Source organism: Arabidopsis lyrata, assembly GCF_000004255.2.
Source record: "Arabidopsis lyrata subsp. lyrata unplaced genomic scaffold ARALYscaffold_6, whole genome shotgun sequence".
Taxonomy (NCBI): domain Eukaryota; kingdom Viridiplantae; phylum Streptophyta; class Magnoliopsida; order Brassicales; family Brassicaceae; genus Arabidopsis; species Arabidopsis lyrata.
In genome coordinates, this window is record NW_003302550.1 from 9,912,581 (window position 1) to 9,935,692 (window position 23,112).

The 23,112-nt window shown below is 35.2% G+C and overlaps 5 protein-coding genes and 1 long non-coding RNA gene across 10 annotated transcripts; 3 read left to right on the forward strand and 3 right to left on the reverse strand.

Moving 5' to 3' along the window:
• Nucleotides 1-2,104: 2,104 nt before the first annotated feature.
• Nucleotides 2,105-2,882, reverse strand: LOC9310184 (nicotinamidase 2). The gene has a single exon (XM_002874071.2). The coding sequence runs from the start codon at nt 2,875-2,877 to the stop codon at nt 2,281-2,283; it is 597 nt and encodes a 198-aa protein (XP_002874117.1). The 5' UTR covers nt 2,878-2,882; the 3' UTR covers nt 2,105-2,280.
• A 168-nt stretch (nt 2,883-3,050) lies between these two features.
• On the reverse strand, nt 3,051-5,079 carry LOC9310185. The gene is made up of 4 exons (XM_021021880.1): nt 4,537-5,079; nt 4,207-4,463; nt 3,898-4,081; nt 3,051-3,803 (listed from the first exon to the last, which is right to left on the reverse strand). The coding sequence occupies exons 1-4, from the start codon at nt 4,876-4,878 to the stop codon at nt 3,177-3,179; spliced, it is 1,410 nt and encodes a 469-aa protein (XP_020877539.1). The 5' UTR covers nt 4,879-5,079; the 3' UTR covers nt 3,051-3,176.
• A 446-nt stretch (nt 5,080-5,525) lies between these two features.
• Nucleotides 5,526-7,924, forward strand: LOC9310186 (succinate--CoA ligase [ADP-forming] subunit alpha-2, mitochondrial). The gene is made up of 7 exons (XM_021023314.1): nt 5,526-5,863; nt 6,040-6,249; nt 6,362-6,532; nt 6,810-6,933; nt 7,222-7,283; nt 7,371-7,452; nt 7,550-7,924. The coding sequence occupies exons 1-7, from the start codon at nt 5,633-5,635 to the stop codon at nt 7,687-7,689; spliced, it is 1,020 nt and encodes a 339-aa protein (XP_020878973.1). The 5' UTR covers nt 5,526-5,632; the 3' UTR covers nt 7,690-7,924.
• Nucleotides 7,925-11,529: 3,605 nt separating this feature from the next.
• Nucleotides 11,530-13,336, reverse strand: LOC9308115. 4 transcript variants are annotated; one of them, XR_002330957.1, is made up of 4 exons: nt 13,020-13,336; nt 12,888-12,914; nt 12,560-12,725; nt 11,735-12,471 (listed from the first exon to the last, which is right to left on the reverse strand). It is a non-coding gene; the product is annotated as an uncharacterized LOC9308115 (long non-coding RNA). The 4 variants fall into 4 exon arrangements; XR_002330958.1 differs by lacking the exons at nt 12,888-12,914; nt 13,020-13,336 and adding an exon at nt 11,530-11,696 and having other exon boundaries at nt 11,783-12,471; nt 12,560-12,818; XR_002330956.1 differs by lacking the exons at nt 12,888-12,914; nt 13,020-13,336 and having other exon boundaries at nt 11,735-12,224; nt 12,350-12,471; nt 12,560-12,818.
• A 3,664-nt stretch (nt 13,337-17,000) lies between these two features.
• Nucleotides 17,001-19,752, forward strand: LOC9310187 (protein TRANSPARENT TESTA 16). 2 transcript variants are annotated; one of them, XM_021020444.1, is made up of 7 exons: nt 17,001-17,541; nt 17,637-17,863; nt 18,626-18,695; nt 18,805-18,969; nt 19,062-19,103; nt 19,198-19,239; nt 19,327-19,752. In XM_021020444.1, exons 1-7 carry the CDS (start codon nt 17,533-17,535, stop codon nt 19,582-19,584), a joined length of 813 nt encoding a protein of 270 aa, XP_020876103.1. In that variant the 5' UTR covers nt 17,001-17,532; the 3' UTR covers nt 19,585-19,752. The 2 variants fall into 2 exon arrangements, with proteins under 2 accessions (XP_020876103.1, XP_020876104.1); XM_021020445.1 differs by having other exon boundaries at nt 19,077-19,103; nt 19,327-19,731.
• Nucleotides 19,753-19,831: 79 nt separating this feature from the next.
• On the forward strand, nt 19,832-22,441 carry LOC9308116 (sugar transport protein 11). Its single transcript, XM_002872001.2, has 3 exons — nt 19,832-20,477; nt 20,561-21,516; nt 21,632-22,441. The coding sequence occupies exons 1-3, from the start codon at nt 20,339-20,341 to the stop codon at nt 22,088-22,090; spliced, it is 1,554 nt and encodes a 517-aa protein (XP_002872047.1). The 5' UTR covers nt 19,832-20,338; the 3' UTR covers nt 22,091-22,441.
• Nucleotides 22,442-23,112: the final 671 nt, after the last annotated feature.

Here is a 23,112-nt window from a genome sequence, read left to right on the forward strand (position 1 = left end):
GCAGTTAAAAACTCGGCTATAGGCTATAGGCTCTATGGTTCGGACTTGCAACTCTAACGTCGCGATGTAATCGACTAATTGGTCTTATCATCTTAAAAGTTAGGTATTGAGATTTTCCGGTAACCCGGATCTAACCGGATTAAAGTTTTCAATTAAAATATTAGATGTAACCATGTGTCAGATCTAAAATTGTTTATAAAAAATTTCTAACTCTATTAGAAAAAAAATCTAGACATAAAAATATATTTGTTAATATATTCAGAAAATAGAAAAATTCATTATCCTATAAATATATTTTTTTAGTATATAAATTTTTTTAAAGATTTGCTAATTCATATAATCATGAGTCATGACACATATCAAATTAAACATCAGATATCACCATATATCATATCTAAGTTTGTTAATGTATATTTAAAAAAATTGCAAAAGTAGTTTTATATATTAAGAAATAAATTTTGTTAATTAATTAAAAAAAAGAACTAAAATTTCTTTATCCTATCTCAAAAATCCTTATTATATAAAAACTTGATTTCTCGAAGTTACTAAGTCGGGTTTTGTGCAAAAAAACTCTCAAACTCGCCCATTTTTGCAATATTACCCTTCATCTCCGAAAAGTGCAGATTAATCTTACGAAATCCAAAATAATACGCAATATAACCCTTATATGTATATTGTAAACGTTTTTCCGGTCATATATATTAGTTTTCTAAAATTCTAAAAAATAGAGTTGAACTCTCTATCGCGAGGGCTTCGATTTGAAATATTATTTGTCAAAATTTTATGAACTTGACAGTAGCGAATAAGGATTATTTTGCGTATTATTTTGGACTTCGTATGATTAATCTGCATTTTTCGGAGATAGAAGGTAAAGTTGCAAAAATGGACGAATTGAAAGTTTTTTTTTGCATAAAACCTTACTAAGTCACGTGATTGCAAGACATGTCAATTAAAACATCAGCTGTCTAGTCTAAATTTGTTTACATATTTAAGATAAGCATCAGCTGTCTAGTCTAAATTTGTTTTTATGGCAGAATGTGTTTGGATCGATGTTACTAATGTTTTAAAATACATTAACTCAGACGCTTGGATGAAATCTTCATTTTACTATTTTTGTCTACACTATTATTATTATTAGAGATGTGGAATTAGACTAATTAAATTAAAATTGTATGAAGCAAAAATTGTTCTAGTTAATAATACTTACAAAGAAACAACAAAATAAAGCTTTTTATTTTGTCATCCGAAATTAATTAACACTCAAAAAGTTATTCCTAAGGAATGTTGTTTATATATGTGATATGACGCGGTTCTGTACGAACTTTTCGTGCCAGAGAGTCCGTTTTGACATTAGCTCTACGAAAAATTAAAGATAAAGAAAAACTTGAGAATTCTTCCTTGTCGCTCTGAAATTCTTCCAAATACACTGAAAACGCCGGCCATTCGGTTGGAGAAGACACCATATTCACCAGGTCAAAACAGTCTGTAAAAAATGCTACCTCCTGATTATCTGTACCAATCATACACTTCATCGCCCAAAAGAGAGCCTCGACTTTAGTATGTAATGGAAATAGACTTCTACGGAAGTTGGCAGCTCCCATGGTTGGCAGCTCTCCACTTGATGATGTATAAAATCATCCTGTGACGGAAAACTTATCATTTCCTTTTCATGATCCATCCACAAAAACAGCGATATCCCGAATAATTCGCTTCAAATGAGACAGTCCTCACTCTAGACCGAGTTACCAAATCCACAGATCCCTAAATTACATTTATGAGCTCAATTTGAGCTAACTGCCTCTTTTTCCGCTAACCTTCACAACAAAGCTATAACTTACGTAAGCGTAAGGGCACACACAATGGTATACCCGAACATGAGGTATGAGTAATTTAAAATTGAAAAATAATGCAAATGTTGCTTTAGAACCAACACACGAGTGTTAAGTTACACTCGGATGTGAGAGGGGTGTGAGAGCCACGTGTCATGAAGGGGTTGGTCGGCGGAGAGAGAGATATTTATTTTTTTTAATTTTTCCAGCCACTCAAGCCTCGCCACCTGTGCCTTACACCCGACGAACACAAGTTGCTATTTCACATCCGTTTCTTGTATCATCACCCTCAATTCTATTAATTTGTTTTTTTTAAATACTCACATCCAAGCTAAACATGCGCCATTGTGTATGGTCTAAGAGAAAAAGATATTAACAAGCGTGTTATTGTTACTTAACTACACCAAAAAAAAAAAAACTAAAAACTAAATACAAAAGGTGTAAGTATCATTTATATATTACTGAGTAGACCTCGCCGGAGACTATCGCAATCGACGAGATAAGCGAAGCCATAAGCGAGATTCATTAGTGTAGCCTCGTGAAGCTCTTCATTAACCGTCGCAGTCGCGTCCGTCGAGAAAAAAACCCTAAACCCTTTAACAAACGCTTCACGCGCCGTCGTCTCACAGCACAGGTTCGTCATCACTCCAATCACGATCACCTCCTTAACCCCGATCTTGCCCAGCTTTTCATGGAGGCGCGTGTTGTTAAACGCGCTGTACGTGCTCTTCTCCACGATCTCTTCTGGTTTGGTGAGTATCTGGATCTCCCGGATGATTTCGGAATCGGTGGTTCCGTCGAGGATGAGATCGCCGTTCCACCACTCGCCGAGCATGCCGTGATCGGTTGGGGATTTGTGGTTGTGGCGCGTGAAGAATACGGGGATTGAAGCGCGTCGACAGATGTCGATGGTGGTGAGAGCGTTGTTGAGGATGGGTTTGGCCATGGAGGAGAAGTGATTCTGCATATCGATAACGAGAAGAGCTGCGGTTTTTGGGTTTGGGTCTCGCTTTCGTGTCTCGTACTTTCTCGTTGATGACGAAGCCATTTTTGGCGTTGAAGATGAAACTCTTGATCGGTGAAGAACGAAAGCATTAGTCACTCACTTATTGGGCCGACTGAAATATAAACTGGGCTTAGCCCAAGTATGATATTATTGGCCTATGTATGTTGGTTATACAGGCATAATTCAATAAGCATATGTTGGTTATACAGGCATAATTCAATAAGCATATGTTTGTTGTATATAGTATAATGTTGTTTGTTACATTTTTGCAGGTGAATGAATACAAGTAACCTGCTCTAAAGAGGAATATGATGATGTACATAAAGATTAATCTACAAAGACTATACTTCTTTATCTTCTAGCTTGTGTTGGACAGCTTCCACAAGTTGGAGTAACATTGCTCCAATGAAGTACCATGTAACTCCTGCTAACAATATCTGCTGCCATGGACTGTTAACTATAGCTAAAGCCAGCGAGCCGCCGATATGGTCGTTGAGCTCAGAGGCGGCTCTGTAACTTGCTTGGTACTGAACCAAGAATACTGCTACTATGGCTGTCCCAATTGGGAATTTCTTTATCCTGAAATGTCTTCTATTGTCTCTTCTACTAGCAGGTTTCTCTTCTGAAGGAAATGTCTTACGAGTCACTTGCGGAATCGAGCTAGCTTTGGAACTGGTGTTGTTTCCAGACGAGGGAAGAGCTGTGTTTGATGGAGTCCAATAATCTTCTCCAAGCATGTAAGCTGATCCTTTTTCTTTAGTTTTCCCCCCGCTCTGTTCTGCTTGTTTCATTGCTGCCACAGCATCTTGAAGCTTTCTGATATCTGGATCAACTGTTTTTTTTCGTTTGGTGAAAGTTAGACTCATGTTTGAATCTGGACTCAACGGTTTCGTGTACGGTGATGATCTCCAGTATAGCCAATTGGAAATGGACCTTATTGCCTCTACTGCACTTATTTGTACTTCTCTCTGCAAGTATTAATATAACTACTTATTATCTGACAGGTAAGTTTATAACTTGGCTTTTACTACTTCTTACTTCTTAGGATAATGGATAACTCACCTGGGAAGTTTCTTTCGTGGTTCGGCTCATGGCTTTGGCGTATCTTTCTTGGAACTTCTTGACATCAACAAATACATTGGAGACACGCTCGCCAACCGTGTTTCCAACCCCGATTCTCACGTTGCCTCGTGGTTGCTTTGACATAAGGAACTCTAATGGAGCAAGGTCAGATCTCTCCACCATTCTGCACATCTCATAAAGAATCATACTTTATGTATTTCTCTAAATGTCTCTCTTGACTTCACATATTGAGAGGGAATTGAAACAAAACCATTACTACATGTCTACATCTACTAGTTATGTGCTTACGAAATGCAGTCGACAAGGCAAGCTTCGATGGCTTCTTTGATTTTGGATTCAGGATCAGCCCATTGAGCAACAACCCTCGCTCTCCCGTAAGCAGTTTCAATAGCAAATGTTTTCTCTGCACACAAAGCACACTTTAAGCAACCAACACACTTAACCTCGTCAACAAATGCAGCTCGTTGCTCTGTTTCTGGTCCACACCAAACCGAATAGATCGGTTTCCCTGTGTATCCTCTGAGTTCTTCCAGTTTTGCTTGCTCCTACAACAAGAAAGTTTCATATTTACTTGGTGTGCCCTTGACAGAGACTACAAGAATCAATATAAGAGCTAACCTTGTCATAAGCTTGACGCGTGATCGGATCAGAGAGAAGCTGGTAAGCCTCGTTAAGGATGATGGCCATGTCGTGACCGGGATCTCCTGCGATATCGGGATGACACCGTTTCTGCAACGCACGATAGGCTGCTTTGATCTGAGACTTATCAGAGCTCCGATCAATACCCAAGAGGTCGTATAGATCAAAGTCTGTGATAGATGAAGATGATGTAGAAGAAGTGGCTCTACATTTGAGCTTGAGTGGTGATCTAATGGTGATGAGCTTCTGAGATGTGGTACATGGCCATGTAGTAGCAGTTGACGGAAGAAGAGTCGTCGGAGTAAAAATAGCCGGTGACATTTTTTCCCCTTCTCTGTTAGAGAGGAACAAGTTGTTGAAAAAACCAAAAATATCTCTGTAGGAAGCTATTTTTCCATTTCTCTTGGAAAGATATTTAATTTGGGACGGACAAAGAAAGTTCCAAATTGAGTTATAAATTTTTACGCTAAAATGAAGAATATTAATTTGAATAAAAAGCTTAGAAAAGAAAATTCTTGAAAAAAGACAAAAAGTAGTTGATTGGTAGCAATAGAAAGAGTTGTACTATTGTGATAATATCCATCTATACGAATGAAAGTTTAAGGCTGAGGATCATGGCATAGTGAATTATCGTAATGTTTTTCTGATAAGGAAAAAAAAAAAAAAAGTCTACCCTTCAGCTATTTTCACGATTACAGGCTACCTAATTTTTGGTTTGGAATTCAAAAAATCCCACTCTACACTACGTTATGTCTTTTTCACAATCTTTTTTTTTAGAATATCAAATTTCAAAAATTAACAAAATTTTAAACAGAGGAAAATCCTTTGGGAATATTTCGCTATTTTTTTCCACCCTATCTATATACGACAAAATAATTTTTATGGGCTTTATAAAAAATATTATGAAATCAAAATGGGCCTTAAGATAGATCCACTAAATTAAGCCCAAGAGCTTTCACTGATTCTACAACGAAGATCGCTGAAAATTTCCTTTCCCATTTGGCTGGCTAATAGGGTTCAGTACAAAATTCGGATCCGTAGTAGGTTTTAGAATTTTAAGATCATTGAAACAGCCATGTCTAGGCAGGTCACCAGACTTCTCGGATCTCTTCGCCGTTCCGGCGGCGGCGGCAGCTCAGAGGTCTGCTCTCTCACTTCATTGACACAGTCTCGCTCCTTCGGGACAACTCCTCCGCCTCCTGCGGCTGTCTTTGTCGACAAAAACACCCGTGTCATCTGCCAAGGTATTACCGGAAAGAATGGGACCTTCCACACTGAACAAGCCATTGAATACGGCACCAAAATGGTATTGTATTCGAGAGCAATATACTTCTTAGCGTCTTTGTGCAAATTCGGATTCAATGTTTGTTTATCTCTGCCAATTCACTGGGAATTGGTTTGGTTTTGCAGCTGAAATGGTGTCTGTTTTTGTGTTTGCTTTAAAGATTGTGATAAGCTAATTTTAAGGTTTGTGGTTAATAGGTAGCAGGAGTGACACCAAAGAAGGGTGGAACTGAACATTTGGGTCTACCTGTTTTTAATACTGTTGCTGAAGCTAAGGCTGAGACTAAAGCCAATGCCTCTGTGATTTACGTTCCTGCGCCTTTCGCTGCTGCTGCTATCATGGAAGGTTTAGCTGCTGAGTTAGATCTCATTGTCTGCATTACTGAAGGAATTCCTCAACATGACATGGTAATGACCGTTACCGGTTTCCATTTATTTTTGTGATATCTTCTTTATTTGATAGGTTTGCACACAGTAATTTTAGTGGCTCTACTGATTTATCTGGATTTTGTACATGTAGGTTCGCGTAAAGGCTGCTCTTAACAGTCAGTCAAAAACTAGGCTAATTGGCCCTAACTGCCCTGGTATTATCAAACCTGGTGAATGCAAGATTGGGATCATGCCGGGATATATCCACAAGCCGGGGAAGATAGGGATTGTTTCTCGATCTGGAACATTGACATATGAAGCTGTAAGGTTCTTTTGTGTTGCCTTCATGTTTGTCTCTGTCTTTCTCAATTTTTAATCTTCATGGCCTTTAGCTTTCCCCTAAATCAAGATGGCATAATGAGAAATCAAAGAATTCATATTATTAGTTTTCTTACCTAAGAACCGCTGCTCCTTCGATTGTTAGATTAAGCTTTCACCGGTGTCAGTTTCTTGAATTTTTGGATGATTTTGGATTACTGGAAGACCTGCTTATTAAGTACTTCTTCTAATGGTTGCTGTTTGGTTGATCTTTCATGCAGGTTTTTCAAACTACTGCAGTAGGTTTGGGGCAATCTACATGTGTAGGAATTGGTGGGGATCCGTTTAATGGCACAAATTTTGTTGACTGCTTGGAGAAGTTCTTTGCTGACCCTCAAACAGAAGGTCTTGGTTTCTGGACACCATAATTGAGCTTTTTTTATTCCATACATCTTATTATCTTTTCCCATTTGTCTAAATTCATTGTTTCCTTTGAGTCACTTACCTTTAATATGTAGTTGATATCCCAAGACTACTACTAGTTCTTTAGTATGTAGGAGAAAGTGATACATTTGCAGTATTAGATGCAGGTTTATCTATATTACACTTTGTGATTATCTCGCTCTGTTTTGTAGATTAGTGAAAGAATCCAGCATTGTTTTTGTTATTAAGAAATTATTGACTTATTTTCAGGTATCGTTCTCATTGGAGAAATCGGTGGTACTGCAGAAGAAGATGCTGCTGCTTTGATAAAGGTAAATGCGATGCATCTTTCTAAAGAATCAAGAGTTGCCATTTTTAGATGATCAATCGTAAAAACATTTCGGTTTTCAATCAAACAGGAAAGTGGTACAGACAAGCCTGTAGTTGCTTTCATTGCTGGACTTACTGCACCACCCGGGCGACGTATGGGTCATGCTGGAGGTAGATAAACTTTACTTGGCTCTTTTATTCATTCACTGTTTTCCCACTCGAACACAGGATTAAATCTTTGTATTGTTTTTTTTTTGGATCGGTGAAGCCATTGTTTCCGGTGGTAAGGGCACAGCTCAAGATAAGATAAAGAGCCTAAGAGATGCAGGGGTTAAGGTGGTTGAGTCACCAGCTAAGATTGGTGCGGCGATGTTTGAGATTTTCCAAGAAAGAGGTCTTTTAAAGTGAAACTGAATTTATGTCATAAAACGATGAGATGTTTCAGAAATCAACCTCTCTAAATAACAACAGTTTGCAAAAATAGAAGAGAGAAATGGAAACCCTAAATTTTTTTTATCATGGATATGAACCTTTTTGGGGTTGTTTTCTCCCACAAAAAGATTATTGCAGATAGAAAAATAGTCTCTTTTTATATATGCCATTCTTCTATTTTTCAGTTTATTGGAATTGGGCCTCTGTGTTTTTTTTGTCTTTGTTTTGGTTAGATTACCAAAAATGAAAATGAATCAATTTCTCAAATTTCTTCTTTTAAGAATCAAAGTCTTCTAACTTAGCTATGTAATGGTTTGTGTTTGTGTTACTATTTATTATTCAAACTAGGGGAGGTCCCCGCGCCCGGCGCGGGGTTGTATGTTGATTAAAACCAGATTTAGTCATTTAGGGTTATAAGTTTTAGACAATTATTGATTTAATTTTGTCAAGAGTATAATTTTTATAACGACATTAATATAGAATTATGGTAAAACGCCATAACGTTTGATATATTATTGCGAGAAAATAGTGATTATTATCCTCTGAATATAGTAAAATGCAAAACGGAAAACTAAAATCATTAGAACCAGAAAGTATAAATTTAGTAGTCTTGGTTTGCTCATCAACAACCAAAGATAATCAAAAGATCAAAATTGGATGTGTGACATTTGTCCTTTCTTCTTGTTGGAAAAGAAATCTCGCATCCTCGTTACATCATGACAAAAATGATTGAATAGAATCTGCGAACACTTGTATGAAGCAGTACCTCTTCGTGTACCTTAATTATCAAAGGAATATAGTTTCAATGTCTCAAACCCCAACAATACATGTTAAATAACAAAACCAAAACAAAATACTTTCACTCATTTCAGTTCTTGCAAATCTGAATATACATATGGTAATGTCATCAATACATTGCCTCCACTCAGCGAAAAATTTATTGACATAAAACCACGGTAGTCGATACCGGAGACGCTCACAACTACAAACAACAGAAATTTCGAAGGTACCAATAGTTCTTGACTTCGAATTTAATAATGTGACAATGACAATAATGTGACATCGACAATATTATGTTAACTTACAAAATCCTTCAATTTTTACAAGACATTGAAGTTTAAAGATTATGTTCATTTGGAAACTCCTTCCATTATCCTAAAGATATTGATGTCAAAACTCTTACGTTAATTTTGATATCATGCTCTTCCTCTCCAGACTATTTTAAATAATTGCCCACTCGTCAATGACTGGTTTCTTGGGAGCAAATTCAATCTGATGAGTGTTGTTTTTGTACTTTTGTAACAGAGTATGGGATCACCTCCTGCTCCTCTGTGAGATCTTTCGAGGTATGGAATTTGGTTTTCTCTAGGATTTATCCTCGACAAAGATTCTTTTGATTTTGGACTGAGATACTTCTTGGACCGACACTCTTCTACCCATGAGATACTTAAATAATTGTCAACTCGTCAAAGATTGGGTTCTTGGGAGCAAATTCAATCAAATGAGTGTTGTCTATGCACTTTTTCAGCGGAGTCTCGGGATCACCTCATGCTCCTCTGTGAGCTCTTCCTAGGTGTGGAATTTAGTTTTCGCTAGGCTTTATCCTCGACAAAGGTTGTTGTGCTCCTGGACTAAGCTACTTTCTTGGATCCGGCACTCTTTCTCTCTAGAGTCACTTAAATAATTGCCGACTCGTAAAAGACTGGCTTCTTGGGGACAAATTTAATCCGATGAGTGTTGTCTTTGTACTTTTGTAACGGAGTCCCGAGAGCACCTCTTGCTCCTCTGTGAGCTCTTCCCAGGTGTGAAATTTAGTTTTCTATAGGTTTTTTCCTCGACAAAGGTTGTTTTGCTCTTGGCCTGAGCTACTTTCATGGACCGTCGAGAGTCACTTAAATAATTGCCCACTCATCAAAGACTGGCTTCTTGGGGCCAAGTGCTGTATTTTCACTTTTGCAACAGAGTCTCGGGATCACCTCGTGTTCTTCTGTGAGATTTTTCAAGGTGTGGAATTTGGTTTTCTCTAGGATTTATCCTCCACAAAGGTTGTTTTGCTCTTGGGTTGAGCTACTTTTTGGCACCTAACGCTCTTTTTCTGTTGAGACACTTAAATAAATCTCGCTCCAATCGTCCTCTTCAGTCGTTAAAGACTGGTTTCCTGGGGACAAATTCAATTCGAGGAGTGTTGTCTACGCACTTTTGCAACAGAGTCTCAGGATCACCTCATGCTCCTCTGTGAGCTTTTCTGAGGTGAGAAATTTGATTTTCTCTAGGCCTTATCCTCAACAAAGGTTGTTATACTCTTGGGCTGAGCTACTTTATTGGACCCAACGCTCTTCCTCTCCTTACACTTTTAAAGAATTGCCCACTCATCAAAGACTGGCTTCTTGGGAACAAATTCAATCTGATGAGTGTTGTCTTTACACTTTTGCAACAGAGTCTCGGTATCACCTCATGCTCCTCTGTGAGCTCTTCCCAGGTGTGGAATTTAGTTTTCTCTAGGATTTTTCCACAACAAAGGTTGTTTTGCTCTTGGATTGAGCTATTTTCTTGGACCTGACGCTCTTCCAGTCATGTGCCTTCTTTGCTTAGAAAAGTAGCATCTCAAGTGGTGGTTTATAAGTTCTGGCGACAGCGTAATAACATTCTCCATAACTCCTTGCGGCTTGCTGCTCAAATCATTTTCAAGATGGTGGAGTGGAGCTACGAAACATCATCACTTCCAGATGAACAAATCTTATGCTTATTTGGATTCGTTATCTATTTCCAAATCTTTCTTTACTCTACTGTAGTCTTGTTTTTATCTCTTTTTTTGCCAAGGTTGCTTTTGTGTAATTATTTATCTTTTGTAAAGCCTCAAACTTCATTTTAGATCATATTTACATGTTTAGGAAAAAAATAATTCGGAAAAATGGAAACAAAAAAAATAGATAAGCTTAGTAACTAATAAAAATTTCTGTGATCCTTAGCACAAAACAACTCTGCATTCCTGCAACTTTCAGCACACATATTTTTTAGCATCATTCGGGTGCCATTGCAAACAATAGTAGCCAAAACCATAAGAAACAATATCATAGAAACGTGATCGACTAATAAATATTCAGAAATTATATATACATGAAAAACAACAATATTCGAATACCTCGAGTGACTTCTATTCTAGTGAATCTCATGATAAATATGGTGATTTTATCACATTGTTTACTCCGTTCTCTCAAAAATTTACAACAGTATCCACCATGTAGTCGACATTATAGACGTAAATTTATTATAAAATTAAGTTTTTAGCATACTACCCAAATTAAACTATAACAAATCTAATTTTGATTAAATTAATAACTTACAATTCATCTTCTAATTCCACATAAACTTGATCCCACACTTTATTATTGGTTTTCCGTCTTCAATATTGCTAACACTCACGACCCAACCAATTAAATATAATTATTTAAATTAATAGATCAAACCATAACAATGCAAAGAATAAAATATCCAAACAAAAGATATTATGGGACCAGGGAAATAAACATACTCAAAATTAAGTATCAATTTTCCTAAAAGATGCGAATGCGCAGTAATCAATCGCACCCAAGGAAGGTATATGTGAAACAAAGATTGATAAATTCCAATGAATTTTAAAATCATAAAAAGTATGACTAAGCAAACCGATAACATGAATCAAAATCTCTAAGTGTTATCCATCCAGGGCCTGCCCTGAGATTTGAAGGGCCAAATACTCAAAAAAAAGTTTTTGGTTATTTTGAAAGGTTTTAAAATTTAGGGCCAATTATAGTAAAATAAATAAAATTAGGTCCGTTTCATAAATAATTTTTGTTGAAGAATTTCAGAAACAAAATTTGGGTTACAGCAAAAGTTTCTTGTTGATGTCTATAGGGCCGGCCATGTATCTATCGTCCTTGGAAAAACCTGAATCCACGATGACGATAATACTCTCTATCAATTATAGTATGTATGTCGTGACCCTAACAAACAAAATAAAATTGTTAAAGGTATAGCAATCTTTCAGCAAACAATTTATTTTATTAGAAAAACCAAAAATCTGTATAACCTCTGTATCAGTATAAGTTGGAACATATCGTCCAAGATCGAAGAACACTTAAACCTATTAAGTATCTATACTCAGATACTTTGATTTTACAAGGGAGCACTGAAGGGTGCAGATATGACACTCATGCTACGATAAAATCTTTCAAAGCATTTCTTGCTCATCTTCGGGGTTTTGTCCCATATTACGAGCCTAGCTAATCTAATCAAATATACATGATGAGAATATGTCTTTATCAAGTAAGTAGTGGATTGATTAGGGTTAAGTGGTATACCAAACCTCCTTAATTAAGACTCTTGGTCTCTTAGTCTCTGTTTCTATACCCTCTGTTTTACCTCTTTGTAAAGGAAGAATCTAGATTATTCCACTTCATGACGTATTAATTAAATTTTCCAACATGCTATTTTTACATTTCACTGAATCGTTTGCTTCGCGGAACAGTTTCCTTCAAACATTGAGAAAAAAAATCATCATTATTTGATGTTCTAAAACTGAACAACAGAGCAGATGCAGGTATATCATGGATATTGAGGCTTAGAGTTGATACAAAGTTGTTTCTGAAAGATTTACCTTGCTTTGATTTTAGTCTTTTCTCTCTGTCACATTTCCCCTTAGCACTGTCTGTTTTCTAGAAGTAGCAGACACAGTCAAAGGTGTCTGTTTCCTTTGAGCGTCAGAGCATAATCATTTCCCTACAACCCATGCGATACAATAATTAGCATTTTTCATCTATAGTATCATGTCTGATAATCAATACCTTAATGGGATTGCTTTCAATACATGTATGAGATATGTTTTTCCGCAATTTCTTGCTCCGTGGGCGATGACATTAGCATCTTTACCCTCAAAGACAGTAGAGATAAGAGGCTTTATCTCCTTTGATAGAATTAAACCTGTGATTCTGTTTTTTTTGTAGCAATAGTCCAATTTATATGAATCTTTCGAACTGCCACAACACAATAGTTAATATGGCTTGAAACGTTGCTAATCCACAACAGACTGTGAAAAATTTAACTCAAAACTCAAAAGTATATTCTACTCGGTGAGAACATTTTTGTAAAATTAGAAAATCGATAAATTAAAGATAAAAGATCAATTGAAATATCACCTGAATCTTCTTCATGCATCGTGGTTGCTTTCATTCATCTAAAACATACAATCGTTTAAAAAAACAAACACTATTAGAATTTATAGTAACGAAAATAATATGTATAGCCAAAAAACAAGAAGATGAGCATACCAAGGCTCCTCGGAGGCAACGATTGGTGTCTGAAAATTTTAGCAGCGTTGTGCCTCTTGTTGGTTGGAATTGGAACACCAGCTGGTGTATAAGGATCACACATAACCTGCATGTATCAATAATCAATAATTTCATGGATCTGATATAGTTCCAATTGAATTTGGTACACTAATCAGATAAAACAAACCATGAATTTGGTACACCAGCCTTTATTGAAGTTTAATATAATAATTGATGATTAAGCGTTACATAGATGGATAAAGACGTGACAATAAAAAAAGATAGATAAAAGCAAGCTTTACGTTTTTACACGCTTTGATTCAAGGCAAGACACCGAAACACCCCGTGAAACAAACCATGTTCATACCTAAATGAAAAATCCATAAAGAGATCATTATTTAAAAAAAAGATAAAACTTCTGATCGCATCAATACAAAGAAATAATAATAATTGAGACTCCTGGTGAAAGATAATCAGAGAGAAGCAAGAGAAAAAGAAGAGTTCCCAACGATTATAGTCTATTGGGGTTGTTGAGAGGCCGTAATTTGCATCATGATGGAACCAATAATCAAACTGATATCAAATTATGTAAATACAAAATCAAAGCTTCTTTTTTTTTAGTGAAGAATATGGTAAATACAAAATCAAAGCTTCTTTTTTTTTTTAGTGAAGAATATGAAATCTAAGCTGCTCGCAAAATATTAAGGGAAAGCTTATAGATTTCTCAATACACCAAGCATAATTTAAATATTAAACATGAAAGTACTAAAGTGAAAAACTCACCATATGTTCGATTGAATCAACAATTTAATTGTCCTGGAATTGTTTAACGACGTTGCATCCGTAACCTATAACAATACATAAACACCATGAATTCATATGTGTAAAGCCAAATAAAATAAAACGCAAAAAAAAAAGCAAAAAAAATGGGGTTAGTTATGATTTGAAAGTGAAACCTAGAGAATGTATTTATATTAAACTGAAAGGCGGTGTACGATCTAATTTTTTTAATTTTTGAAGATAATTACAACAACAAGAAATGAAGATTTATATATTGTGTTAGGTCAAATCTTTATCAAAACAATTAATATTCCTAAAAACAATTAATAACTACTATGGATATTAATTATAAAAAAAATATTCCTTATTTTATTTGTTAAAAAATGGAACAATAACATAATTTTTTTTAGATTTACAATTATATTTGACATTTATTTAGATACACCATCATTATCGGTATAAAATATATAAGAAAGTTTCTTTTATTTTATCAGATTTGTGAATTTAAAGAATATATGATAGTTGTTTTGATATTATCGGCAATATCTATATATTTTAGAAAAGTAAATTTTACTTTTAAAAACAATTGGCTCGTAATTATCACAACATAAATTTACCATTAATATATCAAAAATATAATTAAACGATTAATTATGAGACACATCTTTTGTTGAAAAAAAAAAGAACCAAAAAGGAAAAAAAAAACACGGAAAAGGAAGAGAAAATAAGAAGACACGACCAATCCTTTCTCCGACGTAATTGTATGTGACTCACGACCATGATTAGATTGGTGGAGATTAATCATTGGATGTTCTTGGTCGAACGATAAACCGTCATAAAAAAGGTATGTAAACTACATTTGATCCAAATTTATTTATTTTTTCATTTTTTCGTGTTTAAGAATATTACTATTTTTTTAAATGTAAAATATATCAAATTTTTATATTTTAGGGTCAGTTAATTTTTTAATTTTAATTAATATTCGAATTAATTTAATAGAAGGTATTTAAGTAATTACGCAAAATCAAGGGCTCAACAAGAGCCGAGAGTCCGACACGTCAGCAAAAACACTTCTCAAATATTGTTATTATAGATTGGTTTGTAAAACAATCCCTTTATTTAATTTTAACAAACAATTAACCATAAAACCGACAGCTCATCAAAATAAATTTTGTTAGTTTTTTTTTTTTGTTAAAATAAATTTTGTTAGTTTCATGAAGAAGATTCATAAAGTTGTTTTACAATATTGGAAAACCATTGAAATGTGAAAGACTTTTAAGCAAAAAAAGACATAACAAAAGCAAAGAGGACAAATTGGGTCCTAGGTAATCAATGGTAATCCATGAGGACGTTGTCATTAATTATATAATAGTAATCAATGGTTATCACTGATTCACATAAAGACGCTTACGTCAGACGATCCATCACATTACAAATTTGCAATTTGTCATACGTTTTACTCTATCTGTGTAATAAGTTTGCGTAATAAGCCTCTCAAAAGATAAAATCGAAACATTTATCAATTAATAGGGCAAAATTAATAGAAACAAAAAGAAACTCAATAATTACATATACGTATGTGTATGTAGGACAAGCCATCACATAGGGGAAGTGAGTAGAGTGGGGTAGTGGAAATGACGAGAATAGCCTTGGACCCAACTCTTCCTCTTTGATCATTAGTTTCCTAATTTAGAAACCATAACATGTTTCTTGTGAGTCTTCTGACAGAACAGACGAGACGACTGACCATTACTCTCTCTGCTTCCTTAAAAATCCTGTGACCCAAAAATTCAAAGGAAAAGACTTGACGTTAGAATTTCAACGGAACTAATGATACAAAATAGTATATATATATATATATATATATATATATATATATTGCTTAGACCATTACGTTCAACACGTTTTTCCACTTTGCAAGGCATTTTCCATTGTCACATATAGGCGGTAAAAAATTTCTACGGGTCATCTTGTTATAATGACTTTTTTCATGATATTTATTCGTTAAGGCAAATATGATTTCCTCAATTTTATTTGGCATATTTGTTAAAAAAAAAGTCACTAGATAATGATTCAAGTGTATATTCATATCATCAATATTTTTTGTTCTCAATCTGATGTTAGCTGCTAATTACTATGGCATTGTTAGAAACTATGAATAATAAAAGCTATTGTTAGAAACTCAAGAGGATCTAGATGCCAATTTGCTTTTCACAATTTCATTGTTCGAGTTGTTTTTTTTTTTTTTTTTGGGTCAAAATTCATTGTTCGAGTTTTAGCATAAAAGCTATAGTAAATCATCAAAAGAAAAAGTATCAAATGTCGTCCTACTAAATTTATACTATATTGGAAAATGGAAACTAAACATATTACGCGTGAGTCGTGACACTTTCTTTGCCTTGCTTCCTAGTGTATACTGTATAGTGATGTTGTTGTATAAAGACACATGTTCCTTTCTTGTTTTCTTCTCATTTTAGAATCCATTTTATTAATGACAAATTATACAAAATCAGTGTTACCATGGATTGTGCTTTACTGCTTTACAATCTTGGATTTGAATTCGAGTTTGGATACTGAATTATGACTCGAATTGATAAGAAAAAGGAGCTATAATTAACACAAATAATTTAGCTAAATTACACGTAAATTGATGTTAGTATGTTACTACAGATATAAAATTAAATGGGACTTGTATATTTATGCATATGTTATATGTAGGCAGAGGAGGTGGGTAAGAAAAAAAGTCACTTTCAAGTACTGTTACACTTTGTCCTTTCCCATTTGGCTACTCTCTCTTTTGCCCTTTTCCTTTTGTGGTAACTTTGTTTTCCTTAAAACATATTTTCATTAAAATTCCATTTTCGGTTATTCTCCGAATTACGTCATGCATGGCAGATCAAAGAAACTAATGTTCGAGATTTACTAAAAAGGATCTTCTTTGCTAAAGAAATTACCAGATACTGCCATTACATGTCTTGTTTAATTACAATTCGACATTTTAAGTTATTATTTTAAATATATAGCTTAACTGGTCTTTTTCGTTTGGTAGTTTAAAATTGGGTATATATAAGTAATCTTTGTTAACTACTAAAATTAAACGAGTTATTTTGTATATTTAAAATAATCTATAAAAATGCAGAGAGAGTTAAACTATATTTTAAGAGATGTATTACTTTTAAAAAAAGTTACAATTATAGTTCGTTAAAAAATAAAAATAAAAGAGAACATAGAGGTTAAACGTGCAAATTAATGCGTACTAGCTAGGCGTATAATGCTGAAAGTAAATCATGACCACTATACGTATAGTAACATTTGAAACCCTAAAAAATGTTTGATATTATTAAATAGGTAAGCCATTTTCACTGCCTAATTTACAGGAAAAAAAAAAACCTTATATAAGAAAAGCAGAGAAAAAGAAAATGAAATTAGAAAACGGTGAGCTGAAACAACACGCCACACACAGAAATATACAGAAAATAGAAAGAGTAATTAAGTATATTCTTCCCCATAATCTCTCTCCTTTTGTGTCATCCAACCTCAAACTCCATTTCCAGATCCCCAAGAACACAGCTCAACAAAAAGTACTTTAAAAAGGCGACTGATCTCTTTCTCCCTCTATCTCTCTCTATATATATTTTTCACTAGCTCTTTCACACACACTCACTCTCTTTTCTCTCTCTATCTCCTTTCTAATTCACACATCAAGATTCAAGAATCAAACACCATCCTTGAAATGAATCTTGTAATTAACTAATTCTAGGGTTTTCAGATTCTTGTTTTTTTTTTTAATTAGGGTTTCTTTTAAGTTGATCTAGCTTCCATATACATTTGAATCAGGAGGAAGAGGGAGCAACTAACAAGAGGAAGAAGAGAGAGATGGGGAGAGGGAAGATTGAGATAAAGAAGATAGAGAATCAGACGGCGAGGCAAGTGACCTTCTCCAAGAGAAGAACTGGTCTTATGAAGAAGACTCGTGAGCTCTCTATTCTCTGTGACGCTCACATCGGTCTCATCGTCTTCTCTGCCACCGGAAAGCTCTCAGAGTTCTGCTCCGAACAGGACAGGTGAACTTTCTTCCTCTTCTTCTTCTTTCTCAAATTAGGGTTTCAGAGATCTATACATACATGTGTATGTATCCATCTAATTAATGAGGAAATGAGCTAGATATATAACTCGTGCTTGTGAACAGACAGTTTTCATCATTAGTTTCTGAAGTAGCAGGTGTCATGACTCATGAGTCTGGTTTAGATTTTAATTTGGCCCAGAAGTTAAGAATCTTTGATCCAATATTTTTGTTTCTTGCAGTATTTAATTTGTATATATGTGCTCATGCATGTATCTTATCATATTTAATACGTATGGGTCAAAATTATATATTTTTTACAACGGCCTAACAAAGATTTTTCTGCAAAGCTTTGACATTTCTTGATCAATATTTTTATAATCAGATCCCAATATGTGTAGATGTCATATTTACGACATATACATACCTATATATATATATATGTATAAGTCTATATGTCGTTAATGATTCAATTTAGTACAATTATAAAGGTATGCAAATTAGAAGTGTTAATCTAAGTCATGAAGCATGAAGAAATATTTATTTACATATATCCATAATAGGAGAAGAAGGGTGGGCTATAATAGTTTGAGCTCAGCTTACATAAAACAAAGGGTAAAACACCTTTTAATTATGTTTTCTCCAAACCACTTTTATGGCCAAAATATTATATTTGTTATTTGAGTCTAGTGCTCCTCCAATTACTATTGAAGTCTTGACGTGTAACATTAAAGATGCTAATTTGATCACATTTTATATTTAGGATGCCTCAACTCATTGACCGATACTTGCATACCAACGGACTGCGACTTCCTGATCATCAGGACGACCAGGTATATATACACACGCATACTTATTCCTTTGTGTTACCTATTGACCACTAAGAAAATCACACATATCTTGAAAAATATTATTCATTTTGAGTTTTTTTTGTTTGTGTAGGATCAATTGTACCATGAGATGGAAGTATTAAGAAGAGAGACATGTAACCTTGAGCTTCATCTGCGTCCCTATCAAGGACATGACTTAGCCTCCATTCCTCCTCATGAGCTTGACGGACTCGAGCGACAGCTCGAACATTCTGTCCTCAAAGTCCGTGAGCGTAAGGTAATGCAACATATGTCCATATCAATATATATTCTCATAAAACTATATTTTGGTTACACTTTTGTTTGATCTCTGCTATTAATATATTGAAGAATGAGTTAATGCAGCAACAGTTGGAGAATCTAAGCAGAAAGGTCACTCTCTCATCACTTTTTAAACTCTAATAATCTTATTATACCGCGGGTTTAATGATCATTACCGTGTCTATCTATGCATATAATATATCAGAGGCGGATGCTAGAAGAAGATAACAACAACATGTACCGTTGGGTAAGTTTGGTTTCTAAAGAATGTTAAATATGTTATCACATTTACATTTGAATGACATTTTTCTATATATAACGGTGTTTATCGCAGCTTCATGAGCATCGTGCAGCGATTGAGTTTCAGCAAGCTGGGATAGAGACGAAACCAGGGGAGTATCAACAGTTTCTAGAGCAGCTTCAGTACTATAAACCAGGGGAGTATGATCAACAGTTTCTAGAGCAGCAGCAACAACAACAACCAAACAGTGTTCTTCAGCTTGCTACACTTCCTTCCGAGATTGATCCTAATTACAATCTCCAGCTTGCTCAGCCTAATCTTCAAAACGATCCAACGGCCAAGAGCGATTAATATAATCCTCAATAGATATCTACTCGTTCTTTCCGGAGACAGATTAATGAACTTTTACTACCTATATTTTTATTAGCCAATGTCTTCTTTTGTGTGGCCATGGAACCTTGTTTGAAGTATAATTCACTTGACATATTATTGGTTATATAATTAATCATCATTATTACACATTTTCCAACTAGAGATCAACTGTTTATGTAAACAAACTTGTGTTCCAAGTTATGTTTTGTGAAAAAGCTGTTGCTTTGATGTTTTGAAGTGAAGATTGGCCATTACCTGGAGAACTGTTGGCGAAGACAGAGTGAGAGAGATGAGCAAAAACTATTCTTAGATTATTAGCCGCAAGAAAAACAAAAAATCCCGGTAATGTCTTATAGATTATTAGCCGCAAAACTATTCTTAGATTATTAGCTGCAAAAAAAAAGTGAGGATCTTTTTAATGTCTGGTCACAGTTTGACTGTAAACAGATATTGTGGATTCAGACAGAGTGGATCATCATACCGAAAATAGCTCTTATAAAAAACTAAGCCAAGATTGAAAAGATTCCAATAACTTTTACAGAGGAATGCAAGAACGATCAACAAGCAAGAAAGGAGTTTCAGAAGAACAAATTTCTTCTTCTTCATCCTCCTCGTCACTCTGTTTTCACTACGAGGAGAAAAGTTGAGTTCTTGATCATTCGAACAACCATCATCTCATCATCTAGAGCCCAAAAACAGAAGCTGCGGTTTTTGGGTTAAATCATCTAAATCTATGGCAGGAGGGGCTTTTATCGACGAGAGTGGCCATGGAGGAGAATACGAAGAAGGTCGGGTAACCGCATTTGTCATGATTACCTGCATTGTTGCTGCAATGGGTGGTCTACTCTTCGGTTACGACATCGGTATCTCAGGTTTGTTTCTTCCCATCCAAGTAAACAATAATTCTTTTCTCTGCTTCTTTGTTTTCATGGCGGATATAATGATATGTTTACAGGAGGAGTGACATCAATGGAGGAGTTTCTAACGAAATTCTTCCCCGACGTGCTTCGTCAAATGCAAAACGAAACAGGGCGTGAAACAGAGTACTGTAAATATGATAATGAGCTTCTCACTCTTTTCACTTCCTCTCTTTACCTCGCTGCTTTGTTCGCTTCTTTCCTTGCATCGACCATTACAAGGCTTTTTGGTCGGAAGGTCTCAATGACGATCGGGGGTTTTGCTTTTCTCACTGGAGCTCTTCTCAACGGTTTAGCTATCAACCTCGAGATGTTGATCATCGGGCGGTTATTTCTCGGTGTAGGTGTCGGATTCGCTAACCAATCTGTTCCTCTTTACCTCTCTGAGATGGCTCCTGCTAAGATCAGAGGAGCTCTCAACATTGGTTTTCAATTAGCAGTCACGATCGGGATCTTAGCCGCGAACGTTGTCAATTACGTGACCCCAAAGCTCAAGAACGGGATCGGATGGAGATTATCTGTCGGTTTAGCTGGAGTTCCGGCCTTTATGATGCTCCTCGGATGCTTTTTCTTGCCAGATACGCCAAACTCAATCCTTGAACGTGGAAACAAAGAAAAAGCTAAGGAGATGTTGCAGAAGATCAGAGGAACCATGGAGGTCGACCATGAGTTTAATGAACTTTGCAACGCGTGTGAGTCCGCGAAGAGAGTTAAGCATCCATGGACGAACATTATGCAAGCTCGTTATCGACCGCAGCTCACGTTCTGTACCTTCATCCCGTTCTTCCAGCAGCTAACCGGGATCAACGTCATTATGTTCTATGCACCTGTTCTGTTTAAGACAATTGGTTTTGGAAATGACGCATCTCTTATATCCGCAGTCATCACCGGTCTTGTCAATGTCCTCTCCACCATTGTTTCCATCTACTCCGTCGACAAATTCGGACGCAGAGCTTTGTTTCTTCAAGGTGGTTTCCAGATGATCTTGACCCAGGTGCGTACAAACACTAAAACAATGAAAATACTCTGTTTTCAAAAACAGAGTATCTTGCTCTGCTTTCAAAGACAGGTAAGTAACAATGATTTCTTTTGCCTTGCTTTGGTTTCAGATCGCGGTTGGATCGATGATCGGGTGGAAATTTGGATTCAACGGGGAAGGAACATTGTCAGAGGTTGATGCGGATATAATCTTGGCATTGATATGTCTCTATGTGGCGGGTTTTGCGTGGTCATGGGGACCGTTGGGATGGTTGGTACCGAGTGAGATATGTCCATTGGAAATTAGATCAGCAGGACAATCGTTAAACGTTTCGGTGAACATGTTCTTCACCTTCTTCATTGGACAATTCTTCTTGACGATGCTTTGCCATATGAAGTTTGGTCTGTTCTACTTCTTCGCCGGCATGGTCTTGATCATGACCATTTTCATTTACTTCTTGTTGCCGGAGACAAAAGGAGTTCCAATTGAGGAGATGGGGAGAGTGTGGAAGGAGCATAGATATTGGGGGAAGTATAGTCGTAATGATAATGGTGATGATGTTGATGATGATGTTTATATGTTTAGTTGATGAACTTGATTGAGATATTTGGATTTAAGAGTTTGGTAGGATTTGATAAATTGTTATTGAGAAAACGCTTATGCTGACCAATGTGTGAAATCAAGAATGAGGAAAATAATAAACAAGTGTACACAATTTGGGGATTCATTTTCAAATTAAAACCTTACTTGACTCCATTTATGACCGTACCCAACTAAAATTACTCGAACTTTTTGAGCTAAAAATAATACTATAAATTATCGGTTTGGACTAAAATAATTCATTTTTACGGATAAAGATACATGTCGAGTAATTATCAAAAGTATCCAAATTATCCGTTTGAATTGTTAAAAATCTCTAGAATTATTATAAGGTTTTCAATTACTAAAAACTCTCTTTTTTTTTTTTTTTTTTGATATCTTTGAATCGACAAAGCCCGATCCATAGCCAATCCCTACTAGGCGGAATAACGCAACTTACTGGAGTCGAACTCCGGTGGAGAAGGCGGAGTCAAGTGAACTTAACCACTTGACTAAAGGCACACTCCCTACTAAAAACTCTCTAAAACTTCACAAAATCTTTAAATTTATTTTATGTGTTAAATAACTTATTAACCATCGTATGACGCAAGTCAATCTTGAACAAAGTATTGTTATCATCCATTATCTAATAGGTACTCTCTCCGTATTTTAATAAGTGTCGTTTTAGAATTTTTATTTTTTTGAATTGGATGTCGTTTTCAAATTTCTATACAAAATTTATTACTTTTTAATGTTTTATGATATCATAAAACATTAAAAAGTAAAAAATTTTGCATAGAAATTTGAAAACGACATCTAATTTTTAAAAAAAGAAAATCCTAAAACGACACTTATTAAAATACGGAGGGAGTATTAGTTAGTTATTTTTGTTTTAAGTGAATATTATTCACATGATTTATATAAGTTATCTATTATAATAACATGCATTATTCACTCCACAACATTTTCTATTAGATTAGGTTTCAAGTTTAAGGTACACACTCTTTTTATATAAATGCCGACATGATGCCA